The sequence below is a fragment of the Bombina bombina genome, chromosome 6 (genome assembly GCF_027579735.1).
Source record: "Bombina bombina isolate aBomBom1 chromosome 6, aBomBom1.pri, whole genome shotgun sequence".
Lineage (NCBI taxonomy): Eukaryota > Metazoa > Chordata > Amphibia > Anura > Bombinatoridae > Bombina > Bombina bombina.
Window position 1 is genome coordinate 929,925,287 of NC_069504.1, and position 20,695 is coordinate 929,945,981.

The window sequence follows — 20,695 nt, forward strand, 5'->3', positions numbered from 1 at the left end:
ACAGGTTAGAATTTTGGGACAAAATCCCTAAAGTTGATGGGGCTATTTCTACCCTTGCTAAACGTACTACCATTCCTACATCAGATGGTACCTCGTTTAAGGATCCTTTAGATAGAAAAATTGAATCTTTTCTAAGAAAACAGAATTTATGTTTACCTGATAAATTTCTTTCTCCAACGGTGTGTCCGGTCCACGGCGTCATCCTTACTTGTGGGATATTCTCTTCCCCAACAGGAAATGGCAAAGAGCCCAGCAAAGCTGGTCACATGATCCCTCCTAGGCTCCGCCTACCCCAGTCATTCGACCGACGTTAAGGAGGAATAATAGCATAGGAGAAACCATATGGTACCGTGGTGACTGTAGTTAAAGAAAATAAATTATCAGACCTGATTAAAAAACCAGGGCGGGCCGTGGACCGGACACACCGTTGGAGAAAGAAATTTATCAGGTAAACATAAATTCTGTTTTCTCCAACATAGGTGTGTCCGGTCCACGGCGTCATCCTTACTTGTGGGAACCAATACCAAAGCTTTAGGACACGGATGAAGGGAGGGAGCAAATCAGGTCACCTAAATGGAAGGCACCACGGCTTGCAAAACCTTTCTCCCAAAAATAGCCTCAGAAGAAGCAAAAGTATCAAACTTGTAAAATTTGGTAAAAGTGTGCAGTGAAGACCAAGTCGCTGCCCTACATATCTGATCAACAGAAGCCTCGTTCTTGAAGGCCCATGTGGAAGCCACAGCCCTAGTGGAATGAGCTGTGATTCTTTCGGGAGGCTGCCGTCCGGCAGTCTCGTAAGCCAATCTGATGATGCTTTTAATCCAAAAAGAGAGAGAGGTAGAAGTTGCTTTTTGACCTCTCCTTTTACCTGAATAAACAACAAACAAGGAAGATGTTTGTCTAAAATCCTTTGTAGCATCTAAATAGAATTTTAGAGCGCGAACAACATCCAAATTGTGCAACAAGCGTTCCTTCTTTGAAACTGGTTTCGGACACAGAGAAGGTACGATAATCTCCTGGTTAATGTTTTTGTTAGAAACAACTTTTGGAAGAAAACCAGGTTTAGTACGTAAAACCACCTTATCTGCATGGAACACCAGATAAGGAGGAGAACACTGCAGAGCAGATAATTCTGAAACTCTTCTAGCAGAAGAAATTGCAACTAAAAACAAAACTTTCCAAGATAATAACTTAATATCAACGGAATGTAAGGGTTCAAACGGAACCCCCTGAAGAACTGAAAGAACTAAATTGAGACTCCAAGGAGGAGTCAAAGGCTTGTAAACAGGCTTGATTCTAACCAGAGCCTGAACAAAGGCTTGAACATCTGGCACAGCTGCCAGTTTCTTGTGAAGTAACACCGACAAGGCAGAAATCTGTCCCTTCAGGGAACTTGCCGATAATCCTTTTTCCAATCCTTCTTGAAGGAAGGATAGAATCCTAGGAATCTTAACCTTGTCCCAAGGGAATCCTTTAGATTCACACCAACAGATATATTTTTTCCAAATTTTGTGGTAAATCTTTCTAGTTACAGGCTTTCTGGCCTGAACAAGAGTATCGATAACAGAATCTGAGAAACCTCGCTTCGATAAAATCAAGCGTTCAATCTCCAAGCAGTCAGCTGGAGTGAAACCAGATTCGGATGTTCGAACGGACCCTGAACAAGAAGGTCTCGTCTCAAAGGTAGCTTCCAAGGTGGAGCCGATGACATATTCACCAGATCTGCATACCAAGTCCTGCGTGGCCACGCAGGAGCTATCAAGATCACCGACGCCCTCTCCTGATTGATCCTGGCTACCAGCCTGGGGATGAGAGGAAACGGCGGGAACACATAAGCTAGTTTGAAGGTCCAAGGTGCTACTAGTGCATCCACTAGAGCCGCCTTGGGATCCCTGGATCTGGACCCGTAGCAAGGAACTTTGAAGTTCTGACGAGAGGCCATCAGATCCATGTCTGGAATGCCCCATAGTTGAGTGACTTGGGCAAAGATTTCCGGATGGAGTTCCCACTCCCCCGGATGCAATGTCTGACGACTCAGAAAATCCGCTTCCCAATTTTCCACTCCCGGGATGTGGATAGCAGACAGGTGGCAGGAGTGAGACTCCGCCCATAGAATAATCTTGGTCACTTCTTCCATCGCTAGGGAACTCCTTGTTCCCCCCTGATGGTTGATGTACGCAACAGTCGTCATGTTGTCTGATTGAAACCGTATGAACTTGGTCCTCGCTAGGTGAGGCCAAGCCTTGAGAGCATTGAATATCGCTCTCAGTTCCAGAATATTTATCGGTAGAAGAGATTCTTCCCGAGACCAAAGACCCTGAGCTTTCAGGGATCCCCAGACCGCGCCCCAGCCCATCAGACTGGCGTCGGTCGTGACAATGACCCACTCTGGTCTGCGGAATGTCATCCCTCGTGACAGGTTGTCCAGGGACAGCCACCAACGGAGTGAGTCTCTGGTCCTCTGATTTACTTGTATCTTTGGAGACAAGTCTGTATAGTCCCCATTCCACTGACTGAGCATGCACAGTTGTAATGGTCTTAGATGAATGCGCGCAAAAGGAACTATGTCCATTGCCGCTACCATCAACCCGATCACTTCCATGCACTGAGCTACGGAAGGAAGAGGAACGGAATGAAGAATTCGACAAGAGTCCAGAAGTTTTGTCTTTCTGGGCTCTGTTAGAAAAATCCTCATTTCTGAGGAGTCTATAATTGTTCCCAAGAAGGGAACCCTTGTTGACGGGGATAGAGAACTCTTTTCCACGTTCACTTTCCAGCCGTGAGATCTGAGAAAGGCCAGGACAATGTCCGTGTGAGCCTTTGCTCGAGGGAGGGACGACGCTTGAATCAGAATGTCGTCCAGGTAAGGTACTACTGCAATGCCCCTTGGTCTTAGCACCGCTAGAAGGGACCCTAGTACCTTTGTGAAAATCCTTGGAGCAGTGGCTAATCCGAAAGGAAGCGCCACGAACTGGTAATGTTTGTCCAGGAATGCAAACCTTAGGAACCGATGATGTTCCTTGTGGATAGGAATATGTAGATACGCATCCTTTAAATCCACCGTGGTCATGAATTGACCTTCCTGGATGGAAGGAAGGATAGTTCGAATGGTTTCCATCTTGAACGATGGGACCTTGAGAAATTTGTTTAAGATCTTGAGATCTAGGATTGGTCTGAACGTTCCCTCTTTTTTGGGAACTATGAACAGATTGGAGTAGAACCCCATCCCTTGTTCTCTCAATGGAACAGGATGAATCACTCCCATTTTTAACAGGTCTTCTACACAATGTAAGAACGCCTGTCTTTTTATGTGGTCTGAAGACAACTGAGACCTGTGGAACCTCCCCCTTGGGGGAAGTCCCTTGAATTCCAGAAGATAACCCTGGGAGACTATTTCTAGCGCCCAAGGATCCAGAACATCTCTTGCCCAAGCCTGAGCGAAGAGAGAGAGTCTGCCCCCCACCAGATCCGGTCCCGGATCGGGGGCCAATATTTCATGCTGTCTTGGTAGCAGTGGCAGGTTTCTTGGCCTGCTTTCCCTTGTTCCAGCCTTGCATTGGTCTCCAAGCTGGCTTGGCCTGAGAAGTATTACCCTCTTGCTTAGAGGACGTAGCACCTTGGGCTGGTCCGTTTTTACGAAAGGGACGAAAATTAGGTCTATTTTTTGCCTTGAAAGGCCGATCCTGAGGAAGGGCATGGCCCTTACCCCCAGTGATATCAGAGATAATCTCTTTCAAGTCAGGACCAAACAGCGTTTTCCCCTTGAAAGGAATGTTTAGTAGCTTGTTCTTGGAAGACGCATCAGCCGACCAAGATTTCAACCAAAGCGCTCTGCGCGCCACAATAGCAAACCCAGAATTCTTAGCCGCTAACTTAGCCAATTGCAAAGAGGCGTCTAGAGTGAAAGAATTAGCCAATTTGAGAGCATTGACTCTGTCCATAATCTCCTCATAAGGAGGAGAGTCACTATCGAGCACCTTAATCAGTTCATCAAACCAGAAATATGCGGCTGTAGTGACAGGGACAATGCATGAAATGGGTTGTAGAAGGAACCCTGCTGAACAAACATCTTTTTAAGCAAACCTTCTAATTTTTTATCCATAGGATCTTTGAAAGCACAACTATCCTCTATGGGAATAGTGGTGCGTTTGTTTAAAGTAGAAACCGCTCCCTCGACCTTGGGGACTGACTGCCATAAGTCCTTTCTGGGGTCGACCATAGGAAACAATTTTTTAAATATGGGGGGAGGGACGAAAGGAATACCGGGCCTTTCCCATTCTTTATTAACAATGTCCGCCACCCGCTTGGGTATAGGAAAAGCTTCTGGGAGCCCCGGCACCTCTAGGAACTTGTCCATTTTACATAGTTTCTCTGGGATGACCAAATTTTCACAATCATCCAGAGTGGATAATACCTCCTTAAGCAAAATGCGGAGATGTTCCAATTTAAATTTAAAAGTAATCACATCAGATTCAGCCTGCTGAGAAATGTTCCCTAAATCAGTAATTTCTCCCTCAGACAAAACCTCCCTGGCCCCCTCAGATTGGGTTAGGGGCCCTTCAGAGATATTAATATCAGCGTCGTCATGCTCTTCAGTAACTAAAACAGAGCATCCACGCTTACGCTGACAAGGGTTCATTTTGGCTAAAATGTTTTTGACAGAATTATCCATTACAGCCGTTAATTGTTGCATAGTAAGGAGTATTGGCGCGCTAGATGTACTAGGGGCCTCCTGAGTGGGCAAGACTCGTGTAGACGAAGGAGGGAATGATGCAGTACCATGCTTACTCCCCTCACTTGAGGAATCATCTTGGGCATCATTGTCATTATCACATAAATCACATTTATTTAAATGAATAGGAATTCTGGCTTCCCCACATTCAGAACACAGTCTATCTGGTAGTTCAGACATGTTAAACAGGCATAAACTTGATAAGAAAGTACAAAAAACGTTTTGAAATAAAACCGTTACTGTCACTTTAAATTTTAAACTGAACACACTTTATTACTGCAATTGCGAAAAAACATGAAGGAATTGTTCAAAATTCACCAAACTTTCACCACAGTGTCTTAAAGCCTTGAAAATATTGCACACCAATTTTGGAAGCTTTAACCCTTAAAATAACGGAACCGGAGCCGTTTTAAGCTTTAACCCCTTTACAGTCCCTGGTATCTGCTTTGCTGAGACCCAACCAAACCCAAAGGGGAATACGATACCAAATGACGCCTTCAGAAGTCTTTTATAAGTATCAGAGCTCCTCTCACATGCGACTGCATGCCATGCCTCTCAAAAACAAGTGCGCAACACCGGCGCGAAAATGAGACTCTGCCTATGCTTTGGGAAAGCCCCTAAAGAATAAGGTGTCTAAAACAGTGCCTGCCGATATTATTATATCAAAATACCCAGAATAAATGATTCCTCAAGGCTAAATAAGTGTTAATATCAATCGATTTAGCCCAAAAAAGGTCTACAGTCTAAATAAGCCCTTGTGAAGCCCTTATTTACAATCGTAATAAACATGGCTTACCGGATCCCATAGGGAAAATGACAGCTTCCAGCATTACATCGTCTTGTTAGAATGTGTCATACCTCAAGCAGCAAAGGACTGCAAACTGTTCCCCCAACTGAAGTTAATTGCTCTCAACAGTCCTGTGTGGAACAGCCATGGATTTTAGTTACGGTTGCTAAAATCATTTTCCTCATACAAACAGAATTCTTCATCTCTTTTCTGTTTCTGAGTAAATAGTACGTACCAGCACTATTTGAAAATAACAAACTCTTGATTGAATAATGAAAAACTACAGTTAAACACTAAAAAACTCTAAGCCATCTCCGTGGAGATGTTGCCTGTACAACGGCAAAGAGAATGACTGGGGTAGGCGGAGCCTAGGAGGGATCATGTGACCAGCTTTGCTGGGCTCTTTGCCATTTCCTGTTGGGGAAGAGAATATCCCACAAGTAAGGATGACGCCGTGGACCGGACACACCTATGTTGGAGAAAAGCTTATCTATGTTCAGGTAATCTTCTTAGACCTGCTATATCATTGGCTGATGTTGCTGCAGCTTCAACTTTTTGGTTGGAAACTCTAGCGCAACAAGTAACAAATCGTGATTCTCATGATATTATTATTCTTCTCCAGCATGCTAATAATTTCATCTGTGATGCCATTTTTGATATTATTAGAGTTGATGTTAGATTTATGTCTCTGGCTATCTTAGCCAGAAGAGCTTTATGGCTTAAGACTTGGAATGCTGATATGGCTTCTAAATCAACTCTACTTTCCATTTCTTTCCAGGGAAACAAATTATTTGGTTCTCAGTTGGATTCTATTATTTCAACTGTTACTGGTGGGAAAGGAACTTTTTTACCACAGGATAAAAAGTCTAAAGGTAAAAACAGGGCTAACAATCGTTTTCGTTCCTTTCGTTTCAACAAAGAACAAAAGCCTGATCCTTCGTCCTCAGGAGCAGTTTCAGTTTGGAAACCATCTCCAGTCTGGAATAAATCCAAGCCTGCTAGAAAGGCAAAGCCTGCTTCTAAGTTCACATGAAGGTACGGCCCTCATTCCAGTTCAGCTGGTAGGGGGCAGGTTACGTTTTTTCAAAGAAATTTGGATCAATTCTGTTCTCAATCTTTGGATTCAGAACATTGTTTCAGAAGGGTACAGAATTGGTTTCAAGATGAGACCTCCTGCAAAGAGATTTTTTCTTTCCCATGTCCCAGTAAATCCAGTGAAAGCTCAAGCATTTCTGAATTGTGTTTCAGATCTAGAGTTGGCTGGAGTAATTATGCCAGTTCCAGTTCCGGAACAGGGGATGGGGTTTTATTCAAATCTCTTCATTGTACCAAAGAAGGAGAATTCCTTCAGACCAGTTCTGGATCTAAAATTATTAAATCGTTATGTAAGGATACCAACGTTCAAGATGGTAACTGTAAGGACTATATTGCCTTTTGTTCAGCAAGGGAATTATATGTCCACAATAGATTTACAGGATGCATATCTGCATATTCCGATTCATCCAGATCATTATCAGTTCCTGAGATTCTCTTTTCTAGACAAGCATTACCAATTTGTGGCTCTACCGTTTGGCCTTGCTACAGCTCCAAGAATTTTCACAAAGATTCTCGGTGCCCTTCTGTCTGTAATCAGAGAACAGGGTATTGTGGTATTTCCTTATTTGGACGATATCTTGGTACTTGCTCCGTCTTTACATTTAGCAGAGTCTCATACGAATCGACTTGTGTTGTTTCTTCAAGATCATGGTTGGAGGATCAATTTACCAAAAAGTTCTTTGATTCCTCAAACAAGGGTAACCTTTCTGGGTTTCCAGATAGATTCAGTGTCCATGACTTTGTCTTTAACAGACAAGAGACGTCTAAAATTGATTACAGCCTGTCGAAACCTTCAGTCTCAATCATTCCCTTCGGTAGCCTTATGCATGGAAATTCTAGGTCTTATGACTGCTGCATCGGACGCGATCCCCTTTGCTCGTTTTCACATGCGACCTCTTCAGCTCTGTATGCTGAACCAATGGTGCAGGGATTACACGAAGATATATCAATTAATATCTTTAAAACCGATTGTTCGGCACTCTCTAACGTGGTGGACAGATCACCATCGTTTAATTCAGGGGGCTTCTTTTGTTCTTCCGACCTGGACTGTAATTTCAACAGATGCAAGTCTCACAGGTTGGGGAGCTGTGTGGGGATCTCTGACGGCACAAGGAGTCTGGGAATCTCAGGAGGTGAGATTACCGATCAATATCTTGGAACTCCGTGCAGTTTTCAGAGCTCTTCAGTTTTGGCCTCTTCTGAAGAGAGAATCGTTCATTTGTTTTCAGACAGACAATGTCACAACTGTGGCATACATCAATCATCAAGGAGGGACTCACAGTCCTCTGGCTATGAAAGAAGTATCTCGAATTTTGGTTTGGGCGGAATCCAGCTCCTGTCTAATCTCTGCGGTTCATATCCCAGGTGTAGACAATTGGGAAGCGGATTATCTCAGTCGCCAAACGTTGCATCCGGGCGAATGGTCCCTTCACCCAGAGGTATTTCTTCAGATTGTTCAAATGTGGGGGCTCCCAGAGATAGATCTGATGGCCTCTCATCTAAACAAGAAACTTCCCAGGTATCTGTCCAGATCTCGGGATCCTCAGGCGGAGGCAGTGGATGCATTATCACTTCCTTGGAAGTATCATCCTGCCTATATCTTTCCGCCTCTAGTTCTTCTTCCAAGAGTAATCTCCAAGATTCTGAGGGAATGCTCGTTTGTTCTGCTAATAGCTCCGGCATGGCCTCACAGGTTTTGGTATGCGGATCTTGTCCGGATGGCATCTTGCCAACCATGGACTCTTCCGTTAAGACCAGACCTTCTGTCTCAAGGTCCTTTTTTCCATCCGGATCTGAAATCCTTAAATTTAAAGGTATGGAGATTGAACGCTTGATTCTTGGTCATAGAGGTTTCTCTGACTCCGTGATTAATACTATGTTACAGGCTCGTAAATCTGTATCTCGAGAGATATATTATAGAGTCTGGAAGACTTATATTTCTTGGTGTCTTTCTCATCATTTTTCTTGGCATTCTTTTAGAATACCGAGAATTTTACAGTTTCTTCAGGATGGTTTAGATAAGGGTTTGTCCGCGAGTTCTTTGAAAGGACAAATCTCCGCTCTTTCTGTTCTTTTTCACAGAAAGATTGCTATTCTTCCTGATATTCATTGTTTTGTACAAGCTTTGGTTCGTATAAAACCTGTCTTTAAGTCAATTTCTCCTCCATGGAGTTTGAATTTGGTTTTGGGAGCTCTTCAAGCTCCTCCGTTTGAACCTATGCATTCATTGGACATTAAATTACTTTCTTGGAAAGTTTTGTTCCTTTTGGCCATCTCTTCTGCTAGAAGAGTTTCTGAATTATCTGCTCTTTCGTGTGAGTCTCCTTTTCTGATTTTTCATCAGGATAAGGCGGTGTTGCGAACTTCTTTTGAATTTTTACCTAAAGTTGTGAATTCCAACAACATTAGTAGAGAAATTGTGGTTCCTTCATTATGTCCTAATCCTAAGAATTCTAAGGAGAAATCATTGCATTCTTTGGATGTTGTTAGAGCTTTGAAATATTATGTTGAAGCTACGAAATCTTTCCGTAAGACTTCTAGTCTATTTGTTATCTTTTCCGGTTCTAGGAAAGGCCAGAAAGCTTCTGCCATTTCTTTGGCATCTTGGTTGAAATCTTTAATTCATCTTGCCTATGTTGAGTCGGGTAAAATTCCGCCTCAAAGAATTACAGCTCATTCTACTAGGTCAGTTTCTACTTCCTGGGCGTTTAGGAATGAAGCTTCGGTTGACCAGATCTGCAAAGCAGCAACTTGGTCCTCTTTGCATACTTTTACTAAATTCTACCATTTTGATGTATTTTCTTCTTCTGAAGCAGTTTTTGGTAGAAAAGTTCTTCAGGCAGCGGTTTCAGTTTGAATCTTCTGCTTATGTTTTTTGTTAAACTTTATTTTGGGTGTGGATTATTTTCAGCAGGAATTGGCTGTCTTTATTTTATCCCTCCCTCTCTAGTGACTCTTGTGTGGAAAGATCCACATCTTGGGTAGTCATTATCCCATACGTCACTAGCTCATGGACTCTTGTTAATTACATGAAAGAAAACATAATTTATGTAAGAACTTACCTGATAAATTCATTTCTTTCATATTAACAAGAGTCCATGAGGCCCACCCTTTTTTGTGGTGGTTATGATTTTTTTGTATAAAGCACAATTATTCCAAATCCTTATTTTATATGCTTCGCACTTTTTTTCTTATCACCCCACTTCTTGGCTATTCGTTAAACTGATTTGTGGGTGTGGTGAGGGGTGTATTTATAGGCATTTTAAGGTTTGGGAAACTTTGCCCCTCCTGGTAGGAATGTATATCCCATACGTCACAAGCTCATGGACTCTTGTTAATATGAAAGAAATGAATTTATCAGGTAAGTTCTTACATAAATTATGTTTTATTTGGGGACACCGACAGCATCTTGCCTTTTTACTCTGTCTGTACAGTCCCTGTGTGCTGCAATGGTTATAGCACAATAAAGTATTAAATGGCTTCTGTTGTCCCTTTAATTATAGGTAAGATAGAAGTAATTCTTGTAAAGAAATCACCACATTGATTTCACCCTAAAATACGCAGGGAAAAATAAAAAAAGGATATGAGAGGCTCCCAACACAGTAAAAATACATTGTATTAAGGAAACAAAAAGCTAAAACCGAGAAAATACTGAAAAAGCATGCAATAATGAATTTGTATATTCTGTAACAAAATCCAGCTACAGAAGACATTAAACACTAAACTAAGATCTCAATACAAGAAATAGCTATATTCAGACATGTTTTTAGCATATCAATATATGAGTTGAATGTATCTCCTGTACATTAGGGGATCTAGGGTACCAAGAAAGACATGCCGAGTATGCAGACTCTCAACCATATATGCATAATTGTATTTTGCTTTTATATACCAGACACATGGAACACTTTATTTCATTCCCTGTACACTAAGGACAATACCTTGTAAAATGACTGCAGATCACCAATGGGAGGTGATACGGTTACATAGTCTGGGAACTTATCTTGAAGGTGAGCAATTAACATCCCAAACTGGGTTCCCCAATCTCCTAAATGGTTTATCCTAGAAAAGAACACAAATTACATAATTAAATTAAAAAGTTACTACCGACACACAAATATGAGGATAGACAGACATTCTATATTCTCAGGTATAGAGAACAAAAAACTTAAAAAGGTGTCAGACCTAGAAAATTTGGTTGTTATGTTTTAAACACTATTAAGTTACCAATGCTACCAATAATGTTTTAGATATTCCATAACTTGCCATTGTCACAAAATATTAAGGGTGACAGACTTACAAAATGAACAAGTTAAATTTCTATACATTTTACCGATTAATACTTTTGGTTATTTTTCTATTATAATTCATGTTGCCCCCTGGCAAAAGTCTGCAAGCAGAACAGTCAATATTAGGAACATTTCAAGTTGCACAATTATAAGGTAAGCAAATTTCTATGGACTGGGATTATTAAAGCCCTCCGAGAATCTCTCCTTCGCTTGTGTATATCATCCCTTTACTATAAATAACAGAGAAGCTAAACTGAAATGTTTTAATAAATTATATATTCTGTAGTTTCAAATTTAGGTAATAATTACTGGTAAAATGTAAATGTAAATTTATTCCCAGCTATTACGGTAAGGAGAAACAACATCTCAAGCTCCATATCCATTTGTCTGTCATATTCATTTTAAATTTGAAAAACTTACCTCAGCACATCATGCCCCACAAACTCAAACAGCCGACATATACTGTCACCTATAATGGTTGAACGCAAGTGGCCTACATGCATTTCTTTGGCAATATTTGGGGATGAAAAGTCTACCACAACCTGAAAAAAATAGATACAAGTATTTAGCTGAACAACTGGCTTTGCTCTAAAACAGACTTTACTATTAAAATGTACAATTTGAATAATTACTTTTTCTAGTATTTTTTTATACCTGCAACTCTGTATTGTAGGTTTTCACAACAACTCAGAGGTACTTGGCTTGTAGTACGTATTTAGACTAAGCACATTTTATAACATGATGCAAAAGCCTTCTTTGACTGCCTTATGGATAATGGTAGTGTTAGTTCAAAGACTTAAAACTAGAGAGGATCTGGAAACATTTGCTTGGAAATAATATTTTACAATTAATCATCTTATTTAAAATAGGCATCTCATCTTTTTACCGCACATGGGTCTGTAACTCTTTCCATATTTACAGAGTATTGTGATCAAACAATGCTTTATTTAAAAAAAGTACCACCAAATATATTTGATATTCAAATGCAAACTTTGATAAAAAAAGACAGGTGTGAAATCTGATTTCTATTGTGTATTTAATACTTTTGTACTTACATAGATATGAATATTTAAATATTGTGGCAACATTTCTGCATTGTTCATTTGACAATTATTATGTACTGTATACCTACTTAGTTTTCTTTTTAACCTTATCTTATTATTATCGGTTATTTGTAGAGCGCCAACAGATTCTGCAGCGCTATAAACAAAGGGGAGTACAACAAAACAATTAAAGGGATCAAATGGGTAGAGGGCCCTGCCAAGAGTTGCACTGTTGTAATCCACTCTTAAGAAGGTGATCTACAAACAGCTGGACTCTTAGGCTTACATGCTAAGGGGGTTCAGGGGATAGCAATGGAGGAGTGGAACTGGAATAAAGTAAGGTTAGCATAGGTTGTATGCATCCTTGAACAGTAGAGTCTTTAGGGAGCGCTTGAAGCTTTCAAAACTAGGGGAGAGTTGTGGGGCGAGGCAGAGAGTTCCACAAGATGGGAGCCAGTCTGGAGAAGTCCTGTAAACGGGAGTGCGATGAGGTAACCAGAGAGGAGGAGAGTAGGAGGTCATGAGCAGAGCGAAGGGGACAGGAGGGAGAGTATCTGGAGACAAGGTCTGAGATATGGGGGGAGCAGTGCAGTTGAGGGCTTTGTATGTCAGAGTGACAATTTTGTGTTTGATCCTAGAGGCAAGAGGAAGCCAGTGTAGGGATTGGCAGAGAGGAGCAGCAGATGAAGAGCGACGTGTAAGGATGATGAGTCTGGCAGAGGCATTCATTATGGATTGTAAGGGAGCTAGGCGGCAGGTGGGAAGACCAGAGAGGACAGAGTTGCAGTAATCAAGGCGGGAAAGAATGAGAGAGTGGATTAAAATCTTAGTTGTGTCTTGTGTAAGGAAGTGTCTAATTTTGGAGATGTTTTTAAGGTGGAAGCGGCAGGCTTTAGCTAAGGACTGAATGTGAGGAGTGAAGGAAAGATCTGAGTCAAATGTGACCCCGAGACATTGGGCGTGTGGGGTAGGGGTAATGATGGAGTTGTCGACAGTTATAGAGAGATTGGGGGTGGAGATTTTGGAAGAAGGGGGGAAAATGAGGAGCTCAGTTTTGGAGAGATTTATCTTGAGGTAGTGGGAGGACACCCAGGAAGAAATGTGAGAAAGACAGTTAGTGACACGGGTTAGCAAGGAAGGAGATAGGTCTGGTGCAGAGAAGTAGATTTGGGTGTCATCGGCATACAAATGATATTGTAAACCGTGGGACTTAATTAGGGAGCCTAGTGATGACGTATAGATTGAGAAGAGAAGGGGACCGAGGACAGAGCTTTGCGGTACTCAGACAGAAAGTGGTGACGGGACAGAGGAGGCCCCAGAGAAGGCTACACTGAAGGTACGGTTTGATAGGTAGGAAGAGAGCCACGAAAGGGCTGTGTCACAGATGCCGAAGGATTGGAGGGTTTGGAGCAAAAGAAGGTGGTCGACAGTGTCAAAGGCTGCGGACAGATCATTATCTTAGTTTATTTTCTTACATTATCCATACTACTCAACAAAATCACAGTCCAGCCCCTCCAGCAAAATTAACCCTACTCTAACTACCTTCTCTGCGTTAACTTCTTAACATACTATTCTACTGACACTTCACCCCTGAAGTAGAAGGCCTGAAAAACACACTATTACCGCCTTACACTCTCAGTATTGCTATTAAAGGGATATTACACACTAAACAGATTTTATAAGCATAGCATCAAGGTTATTCCCTGCCTCCCTGTAATCATGAGTTGTAATCTGTCTTTCACTATGTTCCTGTGCTGAACTGTTTGCATGTGTGCAAGTAACTCTCCTTCTGATACCTGCTGTGTAACCTAGGTTTTATAATGGAAGCAGCTATGATTATAGGAAGGTGAATGAAATGCATTTAGTGTCCCTTTAATAGGTATATTGTCCTTCAAATCAACCTCTCAGCTATGGTATATACACTTGCACAGTGGCACGCACCTAAGCCAAATCTGTTGCCATGATCTCTTCCTGAACACACAAACAACAAGCTATTATGCTTATGTCTGTTGCCTGGTTGAGTGCTTTTTCTGTTATGTATGTTACTTTTGACCCCCAGGGACTAGTCTCCCTGATGTTAAAAGGACACTAAAGTCAAAATTAAAAACTTTCATGATTCAGACAGAGCATGCAATTTTTAGCAACTTTCTAATTTACTCCAAATATACATTTTTTTTCCTTCTCTTGGTATCTTTATTTGAAAAGCCAGAATGTAAGCTTAAGAGCTGGCCCATTTTTGGTTCAGAACCTGGGTTGCACTTGCTTATTGGTGGCTAAATGTAGCTACCAATCAGCAAGCGCTACCCAAGTGCTGAACCAAAAATAGGCTGGCTACTTATCTTACATTCCTACTTTTTTCAAATAAAGATACCAAGAGAACAAATAAATTGATAATAGGAGTAAATTAGAAAGTTGCTTAAAATTGCTGCTCTATCTGAATCATGAAAGAAAAAAATTGGGTTTATTATCCCTTTAATGGGGAAACTAAAGGACGACCCCTTGCCTAGTTTGCTTAGAAGAAATACAGCTGCACCTCACTAATAATGCCCATGTCTTACCCAAAATGTCTTACCATTACTGTTGCTGTCCCTTTAACCTAAATCCTTATAAGGATAGTTCAGAGGCCTTTTCTTTGCATTGGCACAAGTTAACATTGTCTGTGCAACTGCTACTGTAAATCTGAACACTTATGTTTTTCTATAGCCTTCACTTGCATAATTATTTGTAGTCTGCCCTGGATTATTCATTTAGCAGTCACTTTGTTTCCAAGCTTTGCAAGTACCTGTTTTCCTGTGTGTTTACCTATTTTCGGATCTAACTAACTTCTCATCTGCTTCATGTGTTGGCGCACAAGCTATACAAGTGGATATTTATCAGCTCTGCAACGTATCATACTCCTCATGAATTGCTGCACAAGGTACTTGTACCACAGCAGCATAAAGTGGATTTCTCCCTATGAATTGCTGTTTTATATTTTCCTGACGACTTCAGTTTGAATTTTACTGCTCACAGTCTCAGTATCTAGCCTGCATACTAAAAATCATTTGTGCTTGGATTTCACTTTGCAACCATTATACTATGTTCCATTGTCAACACCAATCCTGTTTTCTGTAGCCTTAAACTACATAACCTTCTGTTCTGTTTCCAGTCTACTGATCTGAGCTGCAACTTTAACATTCACCATCCTGTAACCTGATCAACAGTCCAGAGGCCAGGTGTGTTTATGTCCTACCACTGCACTGAGGGTCTGCTTCCACACTGTTATGTCATCAGATCGTGACAGCCCACAGATCAAAAAATCGTGTTTGAGATTGCTGTGTTTCAAGTTAAGAGGAGGATTGCCTGAAGGCTCGACTGTCATTTCTAGGTGGGACCAGGCTGATATATTGCAACAATGTTCTTCTCTGTAGACACATTTTGGGCTAAGAGAGGCTGCTCGTGGGAAAACAGAGTCAGTCCAGCACAACAGGCCACTGCACGCCAACCTAGGTCACCACAAAGACCCAACGATATCCAAAAGATTCCAAAGCAAAAAGGCAGCAAAAGAGTGGTATTCAATTATTTATTGAGCACACAAAACAGCAACGTTTCTGGAGTACACCTCCCTTTATCATGCAATATAAAATACTGATACAAAGTGTCCTTATATACCCACTAGACTTGATCAAAATACTTCAATAGGACACTAAACAGTACTGCATAATCTTAACTAGAAACAGAAGCATATGTACATATGCTTCTGTTTCTAGTTAAGATTACGCAGTACTATGTTTAAATATTTAAAGTTTAATTTAAGTTACAATGATTTTTATATATTTTTAAAGCTAGACAGACTTTTTAGAAAGATACTGTTACAAAATGTAAATACAATTTGGACCAAATATAAAATAGTCAGAATGTAGCAAAGAGAAATACAAATGTGTACAAGAACTATGGAACTCTCTCTATGACCGACTCAGAAAACCTACGTTTAGCCAGAACTAAGCGTTCAATCTCCAAGCAGTCAGCTTCAGAGAAACAAGATTTGGATGGAGGAATGGACCCTGTGTTAGAAGGTCCTTCCTCAGAGGCAACCTCCAAGGTGGCAGAGATGACATCTTCACTAGGTCTGCATACCAGATCCTGCGAGGCCATGCAGGAGCTATTAGAATTACAGACGCTCTCTCTGGTTTGACACGAGCAATGAATCGTAGAAGGAGCGCAAACGGAGGAAACAGATAAGCTAGACCGAAATCCCAAGGGAACGCCAGAGCATCTATCAGAGCGACCTGAGGATCTCTTGAACTTGAACCGTACCTTGGAAGCTTGGTTGTTTTGACGAGACGCCATCAGATCCAACTCCGGCGTTAACCTGGAGAACACATACGGATGGAGAGTCCACTCCCCGGGATGAAAAAAGTCTGTCTGCTCAGGAAATCCGCCTACCAGTTGTCCACTCCTGGAATGTGGATGGCAGATAGACAACCATTGTGAGTTTCCACCCACTGAATAATCCGTGCCACCTCCTTTATGGCTAAGGAACTGCGAGTTCCTCCCTGGTGGTTGATGTAAGCCACTGAGGTGATGTTGTCCGACTGGAACCTGATAAACTGGGCTAAGGACAATTGAGGCCAAGCCATCGGAGCATTGTAAATCGTTCTCAACTCCAAGATGTTTATGGGGAGAGCACCTTTAACGAGTCCCAGACTGCTCCCCAGCCTAGCAGGCTGGCGTCCGTGGTCACAATCACCCATGAAGGTCTCCGGAAGCATGTGCCCTAAGAAAGATGCTTCTGAGAAAGCCACCACAGGAGAGAATCTCTTGTTGACTGGTCTAGATCTATCCTCCGAGGCAGATCCAAATGGTATCCATTCCATTGTCTGAGCATGCATAATTGCAGAGCTCTCAAATGAAATCGAGCAAAAGGGAATGATGTCCATGGGAGCGACCATCAGACCAATTACCTCCATACATTGAGCCACTGATGGCCGAACAGTAGACTGTAGAGAGAGGCAAGAAGAGAGAATTTTGGATTTCCTGACCTCTGTCAGAAAAAATTTCATAGATAGGGAATCTATTATGGTCCTTAAGAAAACCACCCTTGTAGCTGGAACAAGAGAACTCGTTTCCAGATTCACTTTCCATCTGTGAAAATGTAGAAAAGACAACAACATCTCTGTATGAGTTTGCTTGTTGAAATAATGGCGCTTGAACCAATATGTCGTCCAGGTAGGGTGCCACTGCAATTCCCCGAGACCTGACTACTGCCAAGAGAGCCCCCAGAACCATTGAGAAAATTCTGGGAGCTGTGGAAAGGCCAAACGGAAGAGCCACAAATTGAAAGTGCTTGTCTAGAAAAGCGAACCTCAAGAATTTGTGATGATCCCTGTGGATGGGAAAATAAAGTTATGCGTCCTTCAGGTCTATGGTCGTCATGAACTGACCCTCTTGGACCAAAGAAGGAATGGAACGAATGGTTTCCATTTTGAAGGACGGTACCCTGAGAAATTTGTTGAGACACTCCAGATCTAAAATGGGTCGAAAAGTTCCCTCTTTTTTGGGAGCCACAAACAGATTTGAGTAAAATCCTAGACCCTGTTCTCTTAGTGGAACTGGAACAATCACTCCCATGGAGAAAAGGTCCAGAACGCAGTTCAAGAATGCCTCTCTTTTTACCTGATCTGCAGATAATCTTGAGAGGTGGAATCTGCCCCTGGGAGGGAGAGATTTGAATTCTATTCTGTAGCCCTGAGATACTATGTTCACAGCCCAAGGATCTGGAACATCTCGTATCCATTGTTGACAAAACAAGGAAAGTCTGCACCCCACCTGATCAGATTCCCGGACCGGGGACCGACCCTTCATGCTGACTTTAGCTGCAGGTTTCTTTGATTGCTTCCCCTTGTTCCAAGACTGAATGGGTTTCCAAGAAGACTTGGACTGCTCCTGCTTGGAAGAGGGAGAGGAAGACTTTTGACCTTTGAAGTTACGAAAGGAATGAAAAACATAATTTATGCTTACCTGATAAATTCCTTTCTTCTGTTGTGTGATCAGTCCACGGGTCATCATTACTTCTGGGATATAACTCCTCCCCAACAGGAAATGCAAGAGGATTCACCCAGCAGAGCTGCATATAGCTCCTCCCCTCTACGTCACTCCCAGTCATTCGACCAAGAATCAACGAGAAAGGAGAAACCAAGGGTGAAGTGGTGACTGGAGTATAATTTAAAAAATATTTACCTGCCTTAAAAAACAGGGCGGGCCGTGGACTGATCACACAACAGAAGAAAGGAATTTATCAGGTAAGCATAAATTATGTTTTCTTCTGTTATGTGTGATCAGTCCACGGGTCATCATTACTTCTGGGATACCAATACCAAAGCAAAAGTACACGGATGACGGGAGGGATAGGCAGGCTCATTATACAGAAGGAACCACTGCCTGAAGAACCTTTCTCCCAAAAATAGCCTCCGAAGAAGCAAAAGTGTCAAATTTGTAAAATTTGGAAAAAGTATGAAGCGAAGACCAAGTTGCAGCCTTGCAAATCTGTTCAACAGAGGCCTCATTCTTAAAGGCCCAAGTGGAAGCCACAGCTCTAGTAGAATGAGCTGTAATTCTTTCAGGAGGCTGCTGTCCAGCAGTCTCATAGGCTAAACGAATTATGCTACGAAGCCAGAAGGAGAGAGAGGTAGCCGAAGCCTTATGACCTCTCCTCTGACCAGAGTACACGACAAACAGGGAAGACGTTTGTCGAAAATCCTTAGTTGCCTGCAAGTAGAACTTGAGGGCACGAACTACATCCAGATTGTGTAGAAGACGTTCCTTCTTTGAAGAAGGATTCGGGCACAGGGAAGGAACCACGATCTCTTGATTGATGTTCCTGTTAGTGACTACCTTAGGTAAGAACCCAGGTTTAGTACGCAGAACTACCTTATCTGAATGAAAAATCAAATAAGGAGAATCACAATGTAAAGCTGATAACTCAGAGACTCTCCGAGCCGAAGAAATAGCCATTAAAAATAACACTTTCCAAGATAACAACTTTATATCAATGGAATGAAGGGGTTCAAACGGAACTCCTTGTAGAACGTTAAGAACAAGGTTTAAACTCCATGGCGGAGCAACAGTTTTAAACACAGGCTTGATTCTAGCTAAAGCCTGACAAAAGGCCTGGACGTCTGGATTTTCTGACAGACGCCTGTGCAACAAGATGGACAGAGCTGAGATCTGTCCCTTTAATGAACTAGCCGATAAACCCTTTTCTAAACCTTCTTGTAGAAAGGACAATATCCTAGGAATCCTAACCTTACTCCAGGAGTAACCTTTGGATTCGCACCAGTATAGGTATTTACGCCATATCTTATGGTAAATCCTTCTGGTAACAGGCTTCCTAGCCTGTATCAGGGTATCAATAACCGACTCAGAAAAACCACGTTTTGATAAAATCAAGCGTTCAATTTCCAAGCAGTCAGCTTCAGAGAAGTTAGACTTTGATGTTTGAATGGACCCTGAATCAGAAGGTCCTGTCTTAGAGGTAGAGACCAAGGCGGACAGGATGACATGTCCACTAGATCTGCATACCAAGTCCTGCGTGGCCATGCAGGCGCTATTAGAACCACTGATGCTCTCTCCTGTTTGATTTTGGCAATCAATCGAGGAAGCAGCGGGAAGGGTGGAAACACATAAGCCATCCCGAAGTTCCAAGGTGCTGTCAAAGCATCTATCAGAACCGCTCCCGGATCCCTGGATCTGGACCCGTAGCGAGGAAGTTTGGCGTTCTGGCGAGACGCCATGAGATCTATCTCTGGTTTGCCCCAACGTCGAAGTATTTGGGCAAAGACCTCCGGATGAAGTTCCCACTCCCCCGGATGAAAAGTCTGGCGACTCAAGAAATCCGCCTCCCAGTTCTCCACTCCCGGGATGTGGATTGCTGACAGGTGGCAAGAGTGAGACTCTGCCCAGCGAATTATCTTTGATACTTCCATCATTGCTAGGGAGCTTCTTGTCCCTCCTTGATGGTTGATGTAAGCTACAGTCGTGATGTTGTCCGACTGAAACCTGATGAACCCCCGAGTTTTTAACTGGGGCCAAGCCAGAAGGGCATTGAGAACTGCTCTCAATTCCAGAATGTTTATTGGTAGGAGACTTTCCTCCTGATTCCATTGTCCCTGAGCCTTCAGAGAATTCCAGACAGCGCCCCAACCTAGTAGGCTGGCGTCTGTTGTTACAATTGTCCAATCCGGCCTGCTGAATGGCATCCCCCTGGACAGATGTGGCCGAGAAAGCCACCATAGAAGAGAGTTTCTGGTCTCTTGATCCAGATTCAGAGTAGGGGACAAGTCTGAGTAATCCCCATTCCACTGACTCAGCATGCACAATTGCAGCGGTCTGAGATGTAGACGTGCAAAGGGTACTATGTCCATTGCTGCTACCATTAAGCCGATCACCTCCATGCATTGAGCTACTGACGGGAGTTGAATGGAATGAAGGACACGGCATGCATTTAGAAGCTTTGTTAATCTGTCTTCTGTCAGATAAATCTTCATTTCTACAGAATCTATAAGAGTCCCCAAGAATGGAACTCTTGTGAGAGGAAAGAGAGAACTCTTCTTTTCGTTCACTTTCCATCCATGCGACCTTAGAAATGCCAGAACTAACTCTGTATGAGACTTGGCAGTTTGAAAGCTTGAAGCTTGTATCAGAATGTCGTCTAGGTACGGAGCTACCGAAATTCCTCGCGGTCTTAGTACCGCCAGAAGGGCACCCAGAA

General features: G+C 42.3%; 1 protein-coding gene across 1 annotated transcript in view; it reads right to left on the reverse strand.

The window, feature by feature from the left end:
• Positions 1–20,695, reverse strand: part of RARS1 (arginyl-tRNA synthetase 1) — a 274,844-nt gene that overhangs the window by 160,892 nt on the left and 93,257 nt on the right. The window contains exons 6-7 of the mRNA XM_053718573.1: positions 11,324–11,445; positions 10,556–10,676 (exon numbers count right to left, since the gene is read on the reverse strand). Coding sequence (XP_053574548.1) covers positions 10,556–10,676; positions 11,324–11,445 — 243 coding nt within the window. The remainder of the gene's footprint in view (positions 1–10,555; positions 10,677–11,323; positions 11,446–20,695) is intronic.